The sequence below is a fragment of the Bombina bombina genome, chromosome 4, assembly GCF_027579735.1.
Source record: "Bombina bombina isolate aBomBom1 chromosome 4, aBomBom1.pri, whole genome shotgun sequence".
NCBI lineage: Eukaryota > Metazoa > Chordata > Amphibia > Anura > Bombinatoridae > Bombina > Bombina bombina.
The window spans coordinates 1,003,051,995-1,003,069,437 of NC_069502.1; the positions used below are offsets into that span (position 1 = coordinate 1,003,051,995).

General features: G+C 38.6%; 1 protein-coding gene across 3 annotated transcripts in view; it reads right to left on the reverse strand.

Moving 5' to 3' along the window:
- Nucleotides 1-1,727: 1,727 nt before the first annotated feature.
- Nucleotides 1,728-17,443, reverse strand: part of SYS1 (SYS1 golgi trafficking protein) — a 58,798-nt gene continuing 43,082 nt past the window's right edge. For all 3 annotated transcript variants that reach the window (XM_053712084.1, XM_053712083.1, XM_053712085.1), the window contains one exon: nt 1,728-5,245. In XM_053712084.1, the coding sequence (XP_053568059.1) occupies nt 4,741-5,211 (471 nt within the window). In that variant the 5' untranslated portion in view covers nt 5,212-5,245 and the 3' untranslated portion in view covers nt 1,728-4,740. The remainder of the gene's footprint in view (nt 5,246-17,443) is intronic.

Here is a 17,443-nt window from a genome sequence, read left to right on the forward strand (position 1 = left end):
ACATTAGTACACACCGGTACCGCATAGTATCTATCCAGCCTACACAATTTCTCTGGAATTGCAACTGTGTTACAGTCGTTCAGAGCAGCTAAAAAGCCCAAAAGTGCCTTTAAGAAGCACAAAACCTGTCTCAAGTTGAAATAACAATGAACCAAAGCAGTTATACCAACCAAATTTTCACAGTAAATGTATTAAGTTAGCAGAGCATTGCACCCACTTGCAAATGGGTGATTAACCCCTTAATACCCAAAACGGATAAACAATAGAGAAAAACATTTTTTAAAACAGTCAAACACACTGTCACAGCTCTGCTGTGACTGATTACCTCCCTCAATATGACTTTTGAAGCCTTTTGAGCCCTCTAGAGAAGTCCTGGATCATGCAGGAAGAAACAGGAAGTCTGAGTCTGAATTTTTACTGCACAAAAAAGCGCTAAAATAGGCCCCTCCCACTCATATTACAACAGTGGGAAGCCTCAGTTAACTGTTTCTATGCAGAAATTAAGCCAGCCATGTGGAAAAATTATGCCCCAATAAGTTTTATCACCAAATGTACGTTAAACGATTAAACATGCCAGCAAACGTTTTAAAACACATTCTTTAAAGAGTATATATCTCTATTAATAAGGATGATACCAGTCGCTTTCACTGCATTTAAGGCTTTACTTACATTACTTCGGTATCAGCAGCATTTTCTTAGTCAATTCCATAGAAAAATATTTTACTGCACATACCTTAGTTGCAGGAAAACCTGCACGCCATTCCCTCTCTGAAGTTACCTCACTCCTCAGAATGTGTGAGAACAGCAAGTGGATCTTAGTTACTTCTGCTAAGATCATAGAAAACGCAGGCAGATTCTTCTTCCAAATACTGCCTGAGAAAAAACAGCACACTCCGGTGCCATTTAAAAATAACAAACTTTTGATTGAAGAAATAAACTAAGTATAAAACACCACAGTCCTCTCACGACCTCCATCTATGTTGAGGGTTGCAAGAGAATGACTGGATAGGACATGTGAGGGAAGGAGCTATATAGCAGCTCTGCTGTGGGTGATCCTCTTGCAACGTCCTGTTGGGAAGGGAATATATCCCACAAGTAATGGATGATCCGTGGACTGGATATACTTAACAAAAGAAATAAGGATTCTGACAATTTGCTTTTCATACAAATAAAGAATAGAATTTTTGGAAGTAAATAAAGATTCTCTTACAATATGGGCTCGATGTACCATTTAACACATGCACTTAAGGGGTATACAGTTGTAAAATAGGAAATATTTACTAATTCGCATCATTAGGATTCCTACAACTTTAAAAATAATGAAAAGCTTAGTTTGTTTGTTCATACTTTACAAAATGTACAATACAAAATATATAACTTTGTTCAATAATATAAAGTGGAAAAAAAACACCTCACTGAACCTTAAGATTACTGTATCCAAATCCATGACTCTTGTATTATAGTATAACCCTTATAGTCTATGCACAATTTTCATCGTTTAAAAAATCGAAATGGGATTTTTTTTTTTATTCCAAAAAACAAAAACAAAAAACACAACTTAACCTTACCACTACTTGTGGAGAATAAACATTATTTAAATAGTATATATAAAAATAATATTCCTTTTACACATTTCATTTTCCAATTGCATACTCAGACAATTCAAAAGTGATTGCCAAGTGCTCAGTAGTAGGTGATCCAAAAAATAAATAAAATAATAACATGAGTATTCTAAAATGAGAGCTGTGTTTTGCAGCATTTATTACAGCATTGTATTTTACCGGATTTAATTGGTTAAAAGGACAAAAAAGCCTGTGACAGTATTTATATGCTCTACTTGTGCCTATATACATATGCTGTATCTGATTGGCTTAGAGGTATTCACCTTCAGTAATGCATTGCCAGCCCAGAGCTAACTAATTGTGCAGGAATTAAAGGACCAGTCAACACTGTAGATTTGCATAATCAACAAATGCAAGATAACAAGACAATGCAATAGCACTTAGTCTGAACTTGAAATGAGTAGATTTTGTTTTCTGACAATTTTAAAAGTTATGTCTTTTTCCATTCCCCCTGTACCATGTGACAGCCATCAGCCAATCACAAATGCATATACATACCATGTGACTGCAATAAGCCATTCACAAATACATACACACTTATTCTTGCACATGCTCAGTAGGAGCTGGTGACTCAAAAAGTTTAAATATAAAAAGACTGCACACACTTTCTTAAGGGAAGTAAATTGGAAAGTTGTTTAAAATGGCATGCTCTATCTGAATAATGAAAGTTTAATTTTGATTGAGTGTCCCTTTAAACATATAAGTATAGTTGAGCAATAGGGCACACTCAAATACATTAGAATATTTTCTTATTCCCCCTTTATGTCCCAGGTTTGCAATAACTTACAAACCTGAATTAGTTATAAAGAAACTGACTCTATAATCCAAACCAGAATAACTAGACAAATGCACACATTTTTGGCCTAATGTGTTGTATAACAACTTTTTTTCCATTCTTTTATTTTGTTCACAAATGAATAGCAAATGATGCAACTAATTCATAAATAAAAAAAGAAAAAAAAAAGGGGCGGGGGGGATTAATTTGTTCAGGGGATAACCAAATATAAAATATTTTTTAGATTTGACTTATCCTTTTACCAAATAAAGCAACTAATTATTTTGTTGATTCTTTAATTAATAAAAAGTGATATGATATTAGTTATCTGTGAATGAAAAGTTTGAATTACGGGACAATTTTTTTTTGAGTATTAGCTGTCTGAAAACCAATGCACATGTCCTATTATGAACTACTCCAAATATTGTTGATCTATTAGACAATGCTATTTAATTCTTAGATCTCTTTTTTTAGATCAGAAACCACAGGCTGTAACACAATAAATAACCAGTCCTTACAAGTGGCTGTAAGACACAGGCTAAGCCAGCCCCCACACAATTCTACTGAAAACGTATGTTTAACAGCTGCTAATAAGATGAAAGGCCAACTGTTTTGTTTTAACAGGTATATTTAAAATGGGACACTGAACCCATTTCTTTTTCTTTCATGATTCAGATAGAGCAGGCAATTTTAAGCAACTTCTAATTTACTCCTATTATTACTTTTTCTTCATTCTCTTGCTATCTTTATTTGAAAAGAATGTAAGTTAGAAGCCACACCTGGGTTGTGCTTGCTGATTGGTGGCTAAATGCACCCATTAAACAAGCGCTGTCCAGTGTACTGACACAAATATTGGTTGGCTCCTTAGCTTAGATGTCTTTTTCAAAGAAAGAAAGAGAACGAAGAAAAATTGATAATAGGCGTAAATTAGAAAGTTGCTTAAAATTGCATGCTCTATCCGAATCATGAAAGGAAAAAATTGGGTTTAGTATCCCTTTAATAGCTTTGAAATTGCTTTTTATAGATCATGGCCAGATTTCTTTTGATTTTTTTTTTTTTTAATACCTTCTGATTGATTCTTTTTAACCTACTGATGGATAAATAGCAGCACACAAGGGATCATCTGTTAAGGTTTCCTGCCCTATTAATTTATTAACTTTACTGTATTACCTCTATTTAGCCGTTCTCACCCATCCTATATTATAAAAGGCCAGGTATGTATTTCCGATGCAGTCTTGCGCAGTAGAGACTGTACTGCATCACAAGACAAACATACCTGGCTGTAAGAAGAAGGGTCCAGCAATCGGTAGGAGACTGCGCGCATGTCCGCTGGGAGGCTTAGTAGTGGCGCGTGAGCATCAGTGGCACGTGTCTGCACGAGAAAGACTGCGAGGCCTTACATGTGGGGCAGGGGGGCGGGTGGGACCTCTAAGCTGCAGAAAAATAAAATAAAAAAGTTGAGAGCACAGGGAGGGGGGGGGGGGGGGAGGATGAGGGAGAGGTGACTTTGGCCAGTGTAACGGGATTTAAGACTAGTAATAAATAAATGACCACTATGACTCACTCCCGTTTAGCAGTCTCTGGTGTGCAAAAAAAACAACAAACTAACAAAAACACAAGTGCAGCATTCACATACCATATTTGTAGTATGTGGTCTTGCCAAGCTAGAGTATAAGTAAGGGGTATCCATGTTATCAAAAGTTATTACTTAAGTCATATTATAAGAAGCTTCCAAGGAAGAAAATTGGTAAATGCGAAGTCAAATACTAATAAGACACTAAAATGTATCCTTTTATGATCCCAAGCTGTCAGTGTGTCAGATACACAAATCAATATAAAAGTGATTGCCTCTCAATACATACGTTCCTAGCTTATGCACTGTGCCTGAGCTTTTCTCTTCCAACTGTAAAACAAAGCTTATATTTATAAGACTTTTAGTCTGTGATCAGTGGCAGAGATTGAGCAGCAATAACCTTTTTTAAACTGATTTTTCTACCATAAAATGCACATGAATGCTTGCTTTTTTTCTCTTAACCACAATAAAAAAAAAAATACAGAAAAAAAAAATCAACATGAAGAGTTTTCTAAAACGGTATTCTGTGCAAAGTAAAACTTAACAATATAGAAATGTGCAATTTGATCCATTTGTTTCTTAGCAGACTGATCATTTTCAAGAGGCTGGTGTGAATCCATAGAATTGGAGGATGAATAACTCTGCCCCAAAATTGTAAAAACAAATGCCAGAAACAAGACTAAAAAGCAGTTAGTATGTAAAAATGGAGAATACTGAAGATCTTAACATTTGAGAGGTAAGTTAAAAAATGTCTGCTGGGCTAATAAAGTCTAAACATTGCTTTTGGGTGCTGAATTGAGAGGAATTTCTTTAAGTTCTGTTCGCATGCAGAGATACTCTCCAATAACTGCCATTAAAGCAACACAGACAATGTTCAGAAGCCACCATGTTATTGTGATAGGAAAATGGGATGTATATATCCAACACCCAAAAAGGTGAAATGCGTGAACTGTTACAGTGAAATCCAAACATTGTTTTCCCCTACGAATAAAGTACAAAAGACCCAATGCACAGGTCAATGAGTTCAAGATGAAAGCCATCATGGTGACTCTTCCATGTACTGTGGAAAATCCCAAAATCCCATCATTAAATATCTGATCAAGGGAAGGGCCGTGTTGAATCAGTAAGTCCAGAGATCCGAGCCAGAGACCCAGTGAACTGTAGTAGATAAGCTGCATCAAAATAATCTGGCAAATGATAAGGACTGGGTCCCAGACATAACTACGGAACTGTCCTGCCATGTTACAGTCCTGTATGAAACTCAGTAGATGATTACTGAAAGAGAAAAAAAAAAGTGATAGGATCAATTTTGATTACTTTTAAAAATCACATATTAAGAGACACAAGCAATTACAACTTCACAAATGTAATGAGAGTTGGTGTCCTAACCACATAGTTTTTTTTAGTTTCTGAGAGCAATAGATAAGCCAAGCTCTGCTTTGTAATACCCACCTATATTTACAACATATAAAATGTCAAATGCCTGTCTGCTTAAAAGGTGCAAAAAACATAATTTATGTAAGAACTTACCTGATAAATTAATTTCTTTCATATTAGCAAGAGTCCATGAGCTAGTGACGTATGGGATATACATTCCTACCAGGAGGGGCAAAGTTTCCCAAACCTCAAAATGCCTATAAATACACCCCTCACCACACCCACAAATCAGTTTAACGAATAGCCAAGAAGTGGGGTGATAAGAAAAAAGTGCAAAAGCATAAAAAATAAGGAATTGGAATAATTGTGCTTTATACAAAAAAAATCATAAACCACCACAAAAAGGGTGGGCCTCATGGACTCTTGCTAATATGAAATAAATGAATTTATCAGGGAAGTTCTTACATAAATTATGTTTTCTTTTATGTAATTAGCAAGAGTCCATGAGCTAGTGACGTATGGGATAATGAATACCCAAGATGTGGATCTTCCACGCAAGAGTCACTAGAGAGGGAGGGATAAAATAAAGAAAGCCAATTCCGCTGAAAATAATCCACACCCAAAATAAAGTTTAAATCTTATAATGAAAAAAACTGAAATTATAAGCAGAAGAATCAAACTGACACAGCTGCCTGAAGTACTTTTCTACCAAAAACTGCTTCAGAAGAAGAAAACACATCAAAATGGTAGAATTTAGTAAAAGTATGCAAAGAAGACCAAGTTGCTGCTTTGCAAATCTGATCAACCGAAGCTTCATTCCTAAACGCCCAGGAAGTAGAAACTGACCTAGTAGAATGAGCTGTAATCCTTTGAGGCGGAGTTTTACCCGACTCAACATAAGCATGATGAATTAAAGATTTCAACCAAGATGCCAAAGAAATGGCAGAGGCCTTCTGACCTTTCCTAGAACCAGAAAAAATAACGAATAGACTAGAAGTCTTTCGGAAATTCTTAGTAGCTTCAACATAATATTTCAAAGCTCTAACTACATCCAAAGAATGCAATGATCTCTCCTTAGAATTCTTAGGATTAGGACACAATGAAGGAACCACAATTTCTCTACTAATGTTGTTAGAATTCACAACCTTAGGCAAAAATGTAAAAGAAGTTCGCAAACCCACCTTATCCTGATGAAAAATCAGAAAAGGAGACTCACAAGAAAGAGCAGATAATTCAGAAACTCTTCTAGCAGAAGAGATGGCCAAAAGAAACAAAAAACTTTACAAGAAAGTAATTTAATGTCCAGTGAATGCATCGGTTCAAACGGAGGAGCTTGAAGAGCCCCCAGAACCAAATTCAAACTCCAAGGAGGAGAAATTGACTTAATAACAGGTTTTATACGAACCAAAGCTTGTATAAAACAATGAATATCAGGAAGATTAGCAATCTTTCTGTGAAAAAGAACAGAAAGAGCAGAGATTTGTCCTTTCAAGGAACTTGCAGACAAACCTTTATCCAAACCATCCTGAAGAAACTGTAAAATTCTCGGAATTCTAGAAGAATGCCAGGAAAAATGATGAGAAAGACACCAAGAAATTTAAGTCTTCCAGACTTGATAATATATCTTCCTAGATACAGATTTACGAGCCTGTAACATAGTATTAATCACAGAGTCAGAGAAACCTCTTTGACTAAGAATCAAGCGTTCAATCTCCATACCTTCAAATTTAAGGATTTGAGATCCAGATGGAAAAAAGGACCTTGCGACAGAAGGTCTGGTCTTAACGGAAGAGTCCACGGTTGGCAAGAGGCCATGCGGACAAGATCCGCATACCAAAACCTGTGAGGCCATGCTGGAGCCACCAGCAGAACAAACGAGCATTCCTTCAGAATCTTGGAGATTACTCTTGGAAGAAGAACTAGAGGCGGAAAGATATAGGCAGGATGATACTTCCAAGGAAGTGACAATGCATCCACTGCTTCCGCCTGAGGATCCCTGGATCTGGACAGATACCTGGGAAGTTTCTTGTTTAGATGAGAAGCCATCAGATCTATTTCTGGAAGTCCCCACATTTGAACAATCTGAAGAAATACCTCTGGGTGAAGAGACCATTCGCCCGGATGTAACGTTTGGCGACTGAGATAATCCGCTTCCCAATTGTCTATACCTGGGATATGAACCGCAGAATTTAGACAGGAGCTGGATTCCGCCCAAACCAGTATTCGAGATACTTCTTTCATAGCCAGAGGACTGTGAGTCCCTCCTTGATGATTGATATATGCCACAGTTGTGACATTGTCTGTCTGAAAACAAATGAACGATTCTCTCTTTAGAAGAGGCCATGACTGAAGAGCTCTGAAAATTGCACGGAGTTCCAAAATATTGATTGGTAATCTCACCTCCTGAGATTCCCAAACCCCTTGTGCTGTCAGAGATCCCCAAACAGCTCCCCAACCTGTCAGACTTGCATCTGTTGAAATCACAGTCCAGGTTGGAAGAACAAAAGAAGCCCCCTGAACTAAACGATGGTGATCTGTCCACCACGTCAGAGAGTGCCGTACAATCGGTTTTAAAGATATCAATTGATATATCTTTGTGTAATCCCTGCACCACTGGTTCAGCATACAGAGCTGAAGAGGTCGCATGTGAAAACGAGCAAAGGGGATCGCGTCCAATGCAGCAGTCATAAGACCTAGAATTTCCATGCATAAGGCTACCAAAGGGAATGATTGAGACTAAAGGTTTCGACAAGCTGAAATCAATTTTAGACATCTCTTGTCTGTCAGAGACAGAGTCATGGACACTGAATCTATCTGGAAACCTAAAAAGGTTACCCTTGTCTGAGGAATCAATGAACTTTTCGGTAAATTGATCCTCCAACCATGATTTCGAAGAAACAATACAAGTTGCTTGAGCCTTCGCTGGATTTACTGGGACACGGGAAAGAAAAAATCTCTTTGCAGGAGGCCTTATCTTGAAGCCAATTCTGTACCCGTCTGAAACAATGTTCTGAATCCAAAGATTGTGAATTGAATTGATCCAAATTTCTTTGAAAAAACGTAATCTGCCCCCTACCAGCTGGGCTGGAATGAGGGCCGCACCTTCATGTGGACTTGGGAGATGGCTTTGGTTTTCTAAAAGGCTTGGATTTATTCCAGACTGGAGATGGTTTCCAAACTGATACCGCTCCTGTGGGTGAAGGATCAGGCTTTTGTTCCTTATTGTGACGAAAGGAACGAAAACGATTATTAGACCTAAATTTACCTTTAGATTTTTTTATCCTGTGGTAAAAAAGTTCCTTTCCCTCCAGTAACAGTTGAAATAATAGAATCCAACTGAGAACCAAATAATTTATTACCCTGGAAAGAAAGGGAAAGCAAAGTTGACTTAGAAGACATATCAGCATTCCAAGTCTTAAGCCATAAAGCTCTTCTAGCTAAAATAGCTAGAGACATATACCTGACATCAACCCTAATGATATCAAAGATGGCATCACAAATAAAGTTATTAGCATGTTGAAGAAGATTAACAATGCTATGGGAATTATGATCTGTTACATGTTGCGCTAAAGCTTCTAACCAAAAAGTTGAAGCTGCAGCAACATCCGCTAAAGATATAGCAGGTCTAAGAAGATTACCTGAACATAAGTAAGCTTTTCTTAGAAAGGATTCAATCTTCCTATCTAAAGGATCCTTAAAGGAAGTACTATCTGCCGTAGGAATAGTAGTACGTTTAGTAAGAGTAGAGACAGCCCCATCAACCTTAGGGATTTTGTCCCAAAACTCTAATCTGTCAGATGGCACAGGATATAATTGCTTAAAACGTTTAGAAGGAGTAAATGAATTACCCAAATTATTCCATTCCCTGGAGATTACTTCAGAAATAGCATCAGGGACAGGAAAAACTTCTGGAATAACTACAGGAGATTTAAAAACCTTATTTAAACGTTTAGATTTAGTATCAAGAGGACCAGAATCCTCTATTTCTAATGCAATTAAGACTTCTTTAAGTAAAGAACGAATAAATTCCATTTTGAATAAATATGAAGATTTATCAGCATCAACCTCTGAAACAGAATCCTCTGAACCAGAAGAATCATTATCAGAATGATGATGTTCATTTAAAAATTCATTTGAAAAATGAGAAGTTTTAAAAGACCTTTTCCGTTTACTAGAAGGAGGAATAACAGACATAGCCTTCTTAATGGATTTAGAAACAAAATCTCTTATGTTAACAGGAACACTCTGAGTATTAGATGTTGATGGAACAACAACAACAGGTAATGTAACATTACTAAAGGAAATATTATCTGCATTAACAAGTTTGTCATGACATTCATTACAAACAACAGCTGGAGGAACAGATACCACAAGTTTACAGCAGATACTTAACTTTGGTAGATCCAGCAACAGGAAGCGATTTTCCAGAAGTATCTTCTGACTCAAGGTCAATCTGGGACATCTTGCAATATGTAATAGAAAAAACAACATATAAAGCAAAATTGATCAAATTCCTTAAATGACAGTTTCAGGAATGGGAAAAAATGCCAGTGAATAAGCTTCTAGCAACCAGAAGCAATAAACAATGAGACTTAAATAATGTGGAGACAATAGTGACGCCCATATTTTTTAGCGCCAAAAAAAAGACGCCCACATTATTTGGTGCCTAAATGCTTTTGGCGCCAAAAATGACGCCACATCCGGAACACCGACACTTTTGGCGCAAAAAAACGTCAAAAATGACGCAACTTCCGGCGACACGTATGACGCCGGAAAAGAGAAAAAAAAATTTTGCGCCAAAAAAGTCTGCGCCAAGAATGACGCAATGAAATGAAGCATTTTCAGCCCCCGCGAGCCTAACAGCCCACAGGGAAAAAAGTCAAATTTTAAGGTAAGATAAAAATTGATTTATTCATATGCATTATCCCAAATATGAAACTGACTGTCTGAAATAAGGAACGTTGAACATCCTGAGTCAAGGCAAATAAATGTTTGAATACATATATTTAAAACTTTATATAAAAGTGCCCAACCATAGCTTAGAGTGTCACAGAAAATAAGACTTACTTACCCCAGGACACTCATCTACATGTAGTAGAAAGCCAAACCAGTACTGAAACGAGAATCAGTAGAGGTAATGGTATATATAAGAGTATATCGTCGATCTGAAAAGGGAGGTAAGAGATGAATCTCTACGACCGATAACAGAGAACCTATGAAATAGACCCCGTAGAAGGAGATCATTGAATTCAAATAGGCAATACTCTCCTCACATCCCTCTGACATTCACTGCACGCTGAGAGGAAAACCGGGCTCCAACCTGCTGCGGAGCGCATATCAACGTAGAATCTAGCACAAACTTACTTCACCACCTCCATAGGAGGCAAAGTTTGTAAAACTGATTTGTGGGTGTGGTGAGGGGTGTATTTATAGGCATTTTGAGGTTTGGGAAACTTTGCCCCTCCTGGTAGGAATGTATATCCCATACGTCACTAGCTCATGGACTCTTGCTAATTACATGAAAGAAAGATGTGTTATATACAAGCAATAGTATAATAATATAATGCTGCAAAGGGGTTAAACATATTTAAACAGCTTCAGAGCAGCAATACACTACTTGGAGTGCATTCAATTCTTTGAGATAGTAAAATAAAATAATAAACTGTATATATAACATTTCCTGTAATTCCATTCTGAATTTGTGAGCATTTCAGTTCCTGTTAGAAATGGAAGTGCAGAACACTGTTATGTTCTACACAGCCATTGGCTACACACGCTAGTGACCTATTTTTAACTGTGGAAGAACAAAAGGACTCCGCTACTGAGTGAAAGCAAAGAAACATTGTTATTCAATTAAAAATGAATGATACAAACACTGGTAGAGAGGGCTCAGCTATCTTACGTGTTTCACCGTCCCTAATTGGCCACAGCAAAAAAGGTAACCTAAGTTATAACATGGCAGCTCAGCTAATGAAACTTTGAAATACATCTACAGGTTATATTCAGACTAATATTTTCTTTGATTGCAGCATTCTATCTAGCATTTATTTAGTGTTTAATGTCCCTTTAACAGAACTTATCGGGTGAGCCAATGACAAGAGCCATAGGAGTGTGGCAATCACCAGCTAGCTCCCAGTAGTGCTTTGCTGCTTCTGAGCCTACCTATGTGTGGTTTTAAACAAAGGGTATGAGAGCGAAGTCAATTGAACTATTTAAAGCTGTATTCTTGGTCTGATCCATGAAAGTTTAAAAGGGACTACTCTAACTTGGGAGGATTTGGTATAGCCTCCCCAGTGCTATATTCTCTGTTGTCTCTCTATCCTGGAGAGTGTAAATCATCTGAGCCCAGTTATCCATCTGTGGGTGACTACATCGTATCCGGGTTACTGCCTGTGTTCAGCTAGCTGGTCTGCTGTCAAAAACCAGCTTGTTTCTATTGGCACAAGAGTGCCTTTATAGATTGCGAGTACCCAGTGTCTCTTGGGTGTATATATCAAGCTGTATGGACTCTGTGATACAGCTCCTGGGGGAATGTGCTCGTGAAGACCTGAGGGTAGCTGCCAAACTCCCCAAAGAGCATATATTCAATCAATGGTCGGTCCACAGGACTTTGATAAAAAGTTCACTTTATTGGATACAGATAAAACAAAGAAAGTGACGTTTCAGGGCTGCCCCTTTAATCATACCCTTTAAAAGGGGCAACCCTGAAACGTCACTTTCTTTGTTTTATCTGTATCCAATAAAGTGAACTTTTTATCAAAGTCCTGTGGACCGACCATTGATTGAATATATATCAAGCTGGTTATATTGATTCACACATACGGCGCCTCTTTCCTATCTTGTGTTTACTATAAAATTGCCCTATCACCTTTGGTGACGTCAGAGTGCTGCCTGCTTGAAACGGACGCCATACAAGATATACACCAGTACATAAAGGATCTGTCCTGGTACATGTTCAATATACTGATTTACTATTGGACTGGTTTTGTATGACTATCTAATTATCTTATTGATGGGTCTCCAGTTCCACTGACCCAGTTCACATTTGTATTTTATTTTTTTATACCTTCTATCAAATGCATGTGTATGCTATATATGTCACTGTGTAACTTTTTATAACTAGGATTATCTAACTATTGATCCCATATTTAAAGTGAGCTTGTGTATATACATGTATGTGTGTATCTATATTGATATACATACACTTGTTGTAGCGCCTCCTATAAGAATTTGGATTCCTTACTTTTTACAAACTATAGTACCTGCTGTCCCTCCTCAACCCCTCCTTACTTGCATAAGTAATTATCCTCACGTGCACACTTTGCTACATGATACCTCAGGGTTTGGAGTAAGACACTGATAAGTGTAAGTAATTTTGCAGATTTTTGGAAATTTTATTAAAATACTTATAAGCTGTTTTTTACACTTTTTTCCCCACAGATATAAGAAAGTCAAGAGGCGCCTCATAGTGTTACTTGTAAAAAAAAATGTTTTAAGTGTAGGAGAAGTATGAATACTACTCATAAGACTGGTGGCACCCTAGGTAAATAAGGTGCATATAAGCAGGCTGACATTCAATAGCAGTCAGTACGCTGAAGACACGGATATATCCGGCAACAAAGGGTACAATTTCAGGTAATGATCTCCACAGGTCCCTGATGCTGGTAATCCACATGCTGCATCAGCGTGACCGGCAAAGGGAGCAGGAGTTGGAAACTGAGTAAGCAGGAGAGAACCGTCATGCGGCTGCAAATGGAAAGTCCTTGTAGTGGACATTTGTAAAAACCACAAAACCGGGTCGTGGTAAAAAGCTTCTTTATTAAAACATTGCAACGCGTTTCTCGGCCAAAACAAAAGGCTGTTTCATCAGGCATAACAACAAGTAATTGAAGGACTATTTGAATCTAAAATGACCCGGGAAGTGATTGATACAAAAAGTTAACCATTGTGATACTTTGTATTAGTCTGATAGAACTAGAAAGTATCACTAATGGTTACATAAGTGGATAAAAATAACTAATAACGTGGGGCGGAGCTTATGCAGGTGGATGGCTGTGTTCTGAAGGAGCTCCAAAACCCTAAGGTGAAATAACCCCATAATATGGCATAAATCCCTTAAACAAATACCCCTCTTACCTCTAACACCCTCCCTGGGAATGCTGCTTACAACAGAGGCTGCATATGTATCACAAAAGCTACGATAATCAGAAAGCCGGTGGGGCCGATCCCGGAGCACAGAGAATAGTTTAATGGCCCAGTGCAAGTAAAACAGCTGAGCAAGGTTGCGGTGCTACGGAGTCCAACTCACACCCCAGCTAAGCATAAAGGAAGTAGCAAATTGCTGCAACTCAGTGGAATCAACACAGACGCAACTTACTGCCTGAGAATCGTCAACCTGGTCTAAAGTAAGAGCTGGTGAGTGGGCCGCATCCGCAGGCTTGCGGTTGTGACTTAGGGGCAACGGTAAATAACTCCCTAACAGACAGCTGGATAGCCAACGATAAGGGTACAGTAAAAGATAGACATTAGTGGGGTGAATACAGAGCTAGCACATAAACCACTCTGGCGCCATTTCTTTGCACACTTACGCAGCAGATAATTGAATAAGGGCAGAGTGAGAGAAACTGCAGACCCAAAGCTGAATTGCGGCATCCACGGCTTTACAGTAATTCAATAGAAATTCTATAGCCATTACATCTGGGGACCTGCAAAATAAGATATAAAAAAAACAAAAAAAGGACCAAATCTTTGTTATAGTGCCTTAGGATTCTTCCTATCCGGCTACTGTGACTTTTCATAACAATGGCAGATGAAAAGCTGTCCTCCGCTCTCTCCTTTCACATTGCCTAGATTGCCCACTGAGGACAGTAGTTGCTAGGCTTGTCAGCCTTTAACTTGATATTAGAGGGGTATAATCAGCCTAGTCAGTAAAACTGAGATTACAATAGCTTAAGATCAGGTTCTGCGTGGGCAGGCATACTCAAATACTCCCTGCTTCTTTGTGTGCACATTTATTTTTGAGCTGAGTAGCCCTCAATTTTTAAAGGAAATTATAAGCACAGCCCCTAAAATTACTGTGGGATCCGTCTACAACTGATTGAAGCTTATAATACTAGATGGCTCGTGCTGAAAAAGCACTTCGACTAAACCGATTATAAAGCGCGGGCCCAAAACCCGTAAACAAAGAAGCATATTTGACAGACGGCATTAGAACAGTGCGTTGGGTAATGCCTAATAAAAAATCTGCAAGGGCAGGAAACAGCACCCTAGCTAGACCACTGAGCAAATACCTCAAACAGATAAACCAATCTAATAGCCCAATAACAGAAGACATGGCTACCCGCCAACAGACTCATTCAGCACAATTACATCAGCCAGAGCCTCAGGCTCAACCCCTAACGAAAGATGACCTGCAATATCTATCATCAAAGGAAGATATCAAAGGAGTCCTGCAGGAAATGCGCAGAAAAGACATCAACACTTTAGAAACAAGAGTGCAGCAAGTGGAGGTGGTGCAAACTTCAACCACAACCACAGTTTAACAGAGCTGCATGGATCTACAACTCCAAAGTGAATTAATACAAGTCCTGTCGGATAAACTGGAACACCTTGATAACCGTGGCCACATGAATAACATTCAAATTAGAGGTGTGTCTAAAACTATACACCCGCCAGCAATTTAAGGCTACCTGCAAACTCTCTACCGCACCATCAAAGGGACTCCTGCATCGCACGAGATTATCATGAAGAGGGCACACAGGGCTTTGAGGCCCAAACCCCCTCCCAAAGGACCACCCAGAGATATAGTAAAGTTTCTGAACTTTAAAGGCAAAGAGGAACTCCTCAGATGTGCGAGAGCCAAACACCCGGTATATCATGCCGGTGAAGAGATCCAGTTGTTCTCAGACCTTTCACCGGTTACGCTTCAAAAGAGACGAGAACTCTGACATATAACTACAACATTGAGAGCACATAAAATACAGTATCACTTGGGTTTCCCAGTGTCACTAATAGCAACAAACAAGTCTGTGACATTCAGACCAGGGTCTGACCCGCAGATGTTTTACTCAGATTTGTCACTGGAAAAGACGGGGGTCCCCTCTACAAGCAACACGAATTTGGAACCCTCTGTTTTGCATGAACCAACTACACTGAATTCTCGAGGAGCTATATCCTGATAGGTTGGCAAGTTTATTACTGAGACCGATAAATATATGCTCCTTCTGTTTCAACATGACTTGGTATCTTTTTTTTTATTTATTATTCTCTGGCCTCTTTGCTTAAAGTGGGCAAGTTCAGTAAAGTTTTGGATTAATCTTAGGTCTACTGTATCTGTATTTGATATGTAAAGCTGTTAGTTGAGTTAAGTATCTGCACCTGCTTAAAAACAACAATTTATTGAAGAGAGGATACCGACAGGCGATAGCAAAATGTGATATAAACTAGGTATCCCTGAAAGAATACTTAAGCATTACTGTCCAAACATAATTGAAGTCATGTTCAGTGTAGGCAACAGTAGACCGCATTGGTCCCATTGCCTATTATCCCGCCATCCACAATACCTCCTTACCACCTTCCACCCTTCCCCTTGCCTACTTCTATTCATTCCCTTCCCCCTTTCATGCCATATGCAATTCAATATCCTGGATGACAGGTTTAGTTGTCCAGGAGAAGGTTACGTTTTCATATAGTTATGTTAGCCTAAGGGTTACTACCCCATTAGGTACCGATTTCACTGCTATACGAGTTATCCCGCTTGGGACAATACTTTAGACGGTTTTGTATGCAGGAAAGTTTATTCAATATTTACATTCCTGTTTATTGTATTTTACATTAGAAACAAACCATTGTGTGCTAGAATTAAACTAATCTTTATTCTTTTCTTTTAGCTACTTTTTCCCCCCCTCTTCTCCCCCCTTTTTTTTCTCTCTCCTCTTCTTACAGTTGGTTACCCACATTTTTCCGAATGGCATGCCAGAAAAGCAGGTGGGGCTCACATAACCTCTCATTTACCACCATTAATGCCAAGGGCCTCAACAACCCAAGTAAGAGATTTGACATTAAAAACTTTAAGAACTCACATAGCCATATTGTGTTTGTCCAAAAGACACATTTTGGCAGGGGTAAATAACCTAAATGGTTTAACACCACTTACCCGACAGCATACTTTTCCTCTAGGCCCACAAAGAAATGCGGAGTGGGCATTCTGATCAATCACACATGTTGAGAGGGACTCAGAGGGGAGATATTTGGTTTTAGTGGGCACACTTTACGAACATCGTATCACCCTTATGACGGTAAACACACCCAATACGGCACAACACAAATTTATAAAGAGAGTATCCAAGATCTTACTGGATTATGCAAAAGGACCAGTTTACGTAGCTGGAGATTTTAATCTCCCATTAGAACCTCACATTGACACAACAGGCACATCCAGCATGCCCAATAGAATAACCAAAAATGTAAAAACTACTCTTTCCAAATTGCTACTTCATGACACATGGAGAACACTGAACCCAAATACCAAAGACTTCACATACTATTCCTCTCCACATAACAAATATTCATGCATCGATTATATTCTAACTGACACGGCGGGGTTGGACATGGTTAACACTTGCGAAATAGGCTCAATAACATGGTCAGACCATGCCCCAGTTACTTGCACAATCCAATGGCCTGATGTGCCTCCAACCACGTATATCTGGAGATTGGATGAATCACTTTAAAAAAAAAAAAAAAACACTTATCAAAATAGAAATTCAGAAATCCTTCAGAGTACTTTTACAATTACTCAATTATGCTAGAGTTGAAGGTGTGCCAATGGCCCTCTTCTCAACCGACGCAGAGAAGGCCTTCGACCGTGTTGACTGGCTTTTTCTGCGTTGGGTAATGGAAATGATAAAGTTTGTCAAATCCTTTCTAAATAAGATATTTGCCCTATATGCCTCCCCTAGCACCCGGTTCCGAGTAAATGGTACATTGTCGGAGGCTTTTAAAATAACGAATGGCACTAGGCAGGGATGCCCCTTGTCCACCCTCCTGTTTGCCCTCTTGATAGAAGCCCTGGCGCATAAAGTTAGAAATAATACC